This window comes from Ceratotherium simum, chromosome 17, assembly GCF_057802395.1.
Source record: "Ceratotherium simum simum isolate JZ-2026a chromosome 17, ASM5780239v1, whole genome shotgun sequence".
Lineage (NCBI taxonomy): Eukaryota > Metazoa > Chordata > Mammalia > Perissodactyla > Rhinocerotidae > Ceratotherium > Ceratotherium simum.
Window position 1 is genome coordinate 2,873,299 of NC_141916.1, and position 5,914 is coordinate 2,879,212.

The 5,914-nt window shown below is 43.1% G+C and overlaps 1 protein-coding gene across 1 annotated transcript; it reads left to right on the forward strand.

Moving 5' to 3' along the window:
- Nucleotides 1–264: 264 nt before the first annotated feature.
- Nucleotides 265–4,687, forward strand: IL22 (interleukin 22). Its single transcript, XM_004429383.3, has 5 exons — nt 265–450; nt 883–948; nt 1,072–1,215; nt 2,122–2,187; nt 4,610–4,687. The coding sequence occupies exons 1-5, from the start codon at nt 265–267 to the stop codon at nt 4,685–4,687; spliced, it is 540 nt and encodes a 179-aa protein (XP_004429440.1).
- Nucleotides 4,688–5,914: the final 1,227 nt, after the last annotated feature.

Below are 5,914 nucleotides of genomic sequence, written 5' to 3' on the forward strand. Positions count from 1 at the left end.
GGAAATTAGATAATTGTTGATGTCATGCTTTTCACAACCAAAAAAATTTGGTGTCGTGGGGGCTATAAAAGTGGCAGCGTCTACCTTCTGATCACAAGCAGAACCGTGAAAACAGGTAAGTGTTTCAGCAAAGTGGGTATGATCGGTCGGTTTGATACTTCTTGATACTTAATTTTTTCCCTTTATGTTGACTTTGCTTCTTCTTCTCTTGATCCCAGGCTCTCCTTCCCTCGTTGCCAATTGCTGGAGTTAGATTTGTCTGCCATGGCCGCCCTGCAGAAATCTGCGAGCTCTCTCCTTACGCAGGCTCTGGCTGCCAGCTCCCTCCTTCTCCTTGCCCTGTGGGTGCAGGGAGGAGCGGCCGTGCCCATCAGCTCTCACTGCAGGCTCGACAAGTCTGACTTCCAGCAGCCGTACATTACCAACCGCACCTTCATGCTGGCCAAGGAGGTACCCATCTCAACCTCTCTCGCTGTCACATCTTAGCTACTTGGAGCCCAAATAGTTCTTAACAGTTTTCTTCAGAGCACATCTAAAATCTTTAAGAACCCCTCATTCATCTCTACAGGTAGACCAGAGATCATTCTCTACGTCTCTTCATAGACTCTTTGGAGATGGGGCTTTACCAAAAGACCTTCCGCCTTGGCCTTCAGGATACATACATTGAGTTTTACCCAAAAAAGAGACATTTAGCAGCTCATCTGACTATTCATTTTTTTCCTTTCCTCCTGTGAGCATTATTTTAAACTCATGCACACATCTGAATTCTTTCTTTAGTCTTCGTGGGGTGGCTCTGCGGAAAGGGGTAGAGTCCATCTCTACTTACAGACTTTTCTTTTCTCTCCTCGGTGTCCAGGCACTTAGTCTTTTCTTCTCTTCCAGGCTAGTTTGGCAGATAACAACACAGACGTTCGTCTCATCGGGGAGAAACTGTTCCGCAGAGTCAATGTAAGCCGCAGCTGTGATGAGCAGGGCAGTGTGCCGTCCGTGGATATGTGGAGCAGTGGGATGGTGGTTTGGGTCTTCTGGATGTCCACTAATATGACTCTGCTACTCCACTTTCACCTGCAGATGAGAGAGCGCTGCTCCCTGATGAAGCAGGTGCTGAACTTCACCCTTGAAGAAGTGCTGCTCCCTCACTCCGATCGCTTCCAGCCCTACATGCAGGAGGTGGTGTCCTTTCTGGCCAGGCTCAGCAACAAGCTAAACCACTGTGTAAGTTCTCCTCCTGGCCCAAGCCTGCCCGCTCCTGGTGGCCTGCCTTCCGTCCTCCTCCCACTTAGAGCCCTTTCCTCCAACGACCCCCCCCCCCCAGCGGGCAGCAACGTCGTTATGGGAGCCATCTGGAATCACAGAGTGTTTGTTTTTGCTTGAATTGAGTCACATTTTGAGTTTATGGTGATGAATGGGGTTGAAAGACAAGGGCAGAGAAGGCTCATTTGTCCCTGGGGAAAAGCATCTCAGGTTATGTGAGACGAGAAAGCTGTTGGGAGCTGTCAGGGAAAACACCTAGATGTGGAAATGGATCCATCGAGTATAAGTGGATGGAGGGAGGGGATGGGAAAGAGATAAAGAGGGAAATGAAGATTTACTGTTCGGTGGTGGGTGGGCAAAGATTGCGCCCTTTTGATGTCGTGCGAAGTGACTAAATCGGAGGCGTGTGAACTGGATGCCTCTGAACATTTAAAACTATGAAAAAGTTTTAAGTGGAGTGGGCAGAGCGAGGAAGATCCTGTATTTATTGATGAGGGCCTGCTATTCACACGAGATGTTTTGTGTACGTTTCTTGTTCTGAGCACGAATTTCTGATGAGGTACAGTTAGGGCTTTATTCTTGACTGAATTTGCATAAACCACTCCACTCTTTCCACAAGCTTAAACCTCAGGAGGATTTCCGAAAGGCGAAGAGAGGTCCCAGGTGAAGGAAATGACTGGATTTTGATGTCCAAGGGAATTCAAGAGCTCAGAAAATCTAGGTCACTGGTGAAATCTAGGTCGTTGTGGGCAAAATTGCTAAGAACTGTAATTGCAGGTGAATTGTAATAATCCTCAGTTAGGGACGGAGGGTCATAAGCTTCAGTGCAACCATGTGAAAACAGCTTCTCCGGTTTTCATTTTGTAGCATGTTGAGAGCAATGACCAGCACATCCAGAGAAATGTGCAACAGCTGAAGGACACAGTGAAAAAGGTACCGCTAGTAACTGTTAATGCTATATCAGTAAATACGAGAGACAAACGTTGTTTTTCTCTTTTTTCCTTATTTTCTTTTTTCCCACTGTGTTGTGATTTTTACTTGAATCTCTCACCATCGGGTTGATTATGTAGGAGCCTATGTGCGTAGATGTGTCTATATGTTTATAAATCAATTTCCAAATTTAATTCTAGAACTGGCTGGGAAGTCAGGTTGTCTGGTCTCATCACCCCATGTTCCAGCGTGGCCGGGGGCCCCACAGGGCTGGAAAGCAGGTCTCCTGAACCCACCCAGGCTAGTGCTTTTTCCAGCAGCCATATACATTAGTGTTTGTATTATTAATTCTTGGGGAAATTTAAGAATCCTACTGAGTCCTGTAATTTGAAGAAGGATTTGTTAAAAAACAGAAAAAATGCCTGGGGCACATGTATTTGAAGTGATTTTTGAAGTCATTAGTTTGACAATTGAAAACTTGGCGAAATAAAACCCAAACAACAATAACAAAAGAATTGGACTTGCAGATAGGATGAATTTCTGGGATGACCAATACTTATATTTAATTATCATAATATAATACCCAACAGCTATTGATTTTAATTTAAAAGCAAGAGTGAACAACCCCTGATTTCTTTTACACAGTTTCAAATACAATGAAAATAATAGTAAGGGATTTGTGATAGTGAAATGAAGTCTGAATTGGAAGTGCTCCTTTCATCCTCTCTCCTTTCCCCTTCCTTTCCGGTCTTCTCCTTCCCTCAGTCAAGCCCCAGTGAGCATCTATCTGGAGTAGGCTAGTGTAGGTGTCTACAGCGGATGATACAGTCATTCGGCCTATTTGGGGGGGAGGCTCAGACTAGCAGTTGTGACTCATCCACAAACCAGAGGAACGATTAGTAGCAGTGAAAGTGATGCTCTTGTGAGCAGGTGCAGTTAACCCTCAGAAGCCCTCCAGCTCTAGCTGGTGGCATTTTCAGTAACGAGCGTAACCTCGGTCCTCCCTTGTTTCCATCTTGATTTTTTTTAAAAAGTATTTCTTCCTGAGCATTAACAAACGTGACTGTTTCTTCCTTTGATAATTGAAGGCTTTGCAGTTTTTCATTGTGAAGGTCAATTCTCTTGCCATAGAACATTACCTACGCATAGAGGTATTGGCGTGAACTTGCAGGGCCTCACCAAGAGGTGCTTTGCACTTCTGGCTCGAAAAGTCCCTGATGTCAGCTTACTTTGTTGTCTTTAAAAAGGCGAAGTGTGGGAGGGAAAAATCTGATGGTGATCTGTGTGGGAAAAGAGAGATTTTAAAGCTTTTATTCCATCTTGAGAGAATTGACTTCCACATTGCAGTGTGTGGCCACGTGGAAGAATGGTTATGCTTTCTTTGGCCTGTAGCTCCAGAAACCACAGGCGAGAGAGGAATGTAATTCAGAGAAAGCTGAACTTGAAGAGCAGCTGGTCAGCACTGTCTGAAATTGGGGGGGGGCAGAGCTGGGCAGTGTCAACTCCCTGTCAGTGGAGGTAGAAGCAGCCAGCAGGCTGTGGTCGAATGGGTGACAGACAGCAGGGTAAGATTAGCTGTAAATTCTTCTAGCCTTGGGAGTCTCTGAGATATAAAAAATATCCCTTGGCGTTATGTTGAAGGAAGCATGGAAAGGTGGCCTGGAATCCTTCAAAGCAGGGTGAGAAAGGAGAAGAGAGAGGACTGTGATGCCTTATGGTTTTTCTCAAAATAACATAGAACAAATTCGATAGATTAGATGAATTTTAGTGGTGGATGCTTTGGACTTGAATTTGGCTTCTCTCTCTCATTGACTTTAAAAGCCTTATTTGCATACTACTTGGAAGGAGAGGGAAAGAAAGGAAGTTAGAATCTGTATCTGGCTTTCTACTCATTAAAGCAGCTGGATAGGACTTATTTGGTATTTTCCCCACAAAAGTGAAAACTTGCTTTTTTTCCCTTTGTCAGGAAGATGGGAACAGAACAAGCCCACGTCTATTGGGAAGTGCATGGTTTTGATTCAAGGCTGTTGGAGCTGAGTTGTTAGAAATAATTCGTTGGTCATAGACCGGGCGAGGCTGAGGCAGGGCAGGGCATAACGGGTGGCTCTGCGTCCCCCGGGTACAGCACAGCTTCAGTCCACTTGCTCTGCTTCGGAAGTGGCTTTAAACAGCTTCATTAAGTGAGGTACTGAGACCAACGCCTGTTGGTGCCCTCTCCGTTCAGATAGCCACAATTTTAAGTTCCTTGGCCCATCGTATTATGCTCTTGCTATAAGGCTATAATTATAATGATTAGTCTTTTACGAAAGGCTAAAACTTGATTTCTGTCTCCAACAACCTAAAGACGCCATCTCCCTCTAATTTGTTGCTCTTTAAAAAAAAATGGCATACATGCTCAAATACTTGTGCGCTCTTACTTCCACAGCTTGGAGAGAGTGGAGAAATCAAAGCAATTGGGGAGCTGGATTTGCTGTTTATGGAGCTGAGAAATGCCTGCATTTGACCAGAGCAAACTGGAAAACGGATACCTAACCCTTCTTGCCTGTTAGAAATTACAATAAGATCCCCAAGGGTTTTCTTTTACCAAAAGGAAGATGGGAAGCTAAACTCCACAGACATGGATGGATTCTAAAGAAACTCCTGCTGAACCTAAAAAGAGAACAGTGTCACAAGGTCGCTTGTGTCCATACACTAGAAGGTAGACCTTCTGAGCATAATGAGATTTATTGATAACATTTTATTGTAGCTGATGTTTTATACACAGAAATTTATTTTTTAAGCAATTTTCTATTCCCACAAGAAAGATTACTTCCCATTCCTTTAGGGAAAAAAAACCTAAATAACTTTATTTCGATAATCAATACTTTATATTTATGAATTTATTTATTGTTATAAGTACACATTTTATTTATGTCATTTTATTAATATGAATTTATTTATAGAAACATATGATATTGCTACTTAAGTATAAGGTTAATTTTAATATTTATGACAATTTTTATGGAGCTATAATCTGTTTATTTAACCTCAATAAACACTTTGATATCTTAAATCTCGTGGATTTGTGATTTTTTTCCCTTTAATATCATCATTGTGGTCATCATCCACATCCTCATCATCACCATTATGTAATCATTCCCACTTGCTAAATGGGCCAAGAACCTCGTATAAATGACTTTGTTCTTGACTCTAAGCAAAGGTGACTATTAGTATTATCCTCATGTTACAGGTGAGAAAACTGAGTCAGAGACATGTTAAAAAACACTAACTATTAGTAGTTGACCCTCATTGAGCCAGGTCTACATGATTTCTGGGCTCTCTGTGATATTGTTTACATAGATATATTATGTTGATTCAGCATGTAATTCCAAAAGAAAAAAGGTAAGAAATTGAAAAGAATCCATCTGCATCCTTAGGTTCGTGGGTAAGAGAAAGGAGTGAGACTGCCAGATGAGAAATCTGTGCAGCCTCTAGTGTTGTAGATGGACTGCTTTATTTCCAGCTCCAGCCTAGCAGCGAGGGTATTCTCCAATTTTCCTGTAACTCAGGAAATGAAGGGGAAGCTGACTGAGTCTGGGGGGTCTTAGCTGCTAGTGAGTTTAGTACTGATAGAGAAGTCTTGTGGGTGGAAGATGGGCAAGACACTATGAAGCACACTGAGAGGCAGCGACAGCTGTACGTCTTCAGGATTTGTCCAGTGGTACAGAGAAGAGAGAGGAGAGGTAGAGAT

Coding starts and splice junctions, on each gene's coding strand:
- IL22 (XM_004429383.3), top strand. CDS start 265: ATGGCCGCCCTGCAGAAATCTGCGAGCTCTCTCCTTACGCAGGCTCTG. Junction 451..882: donor CCTTCATGCTGGCCAAGGAG/GTACCCATCTCA, acceptor CTTCTCTTCCAG/GCTAGTTTGGCAGATAACAA. Junction 2,188..4,609: donor TGAAGGACACAGTGAAAAAG/GTACCGCTAGTA, acceptor TTACTTCCACAG/CTTGGAGAGAGTGGAGAAAT.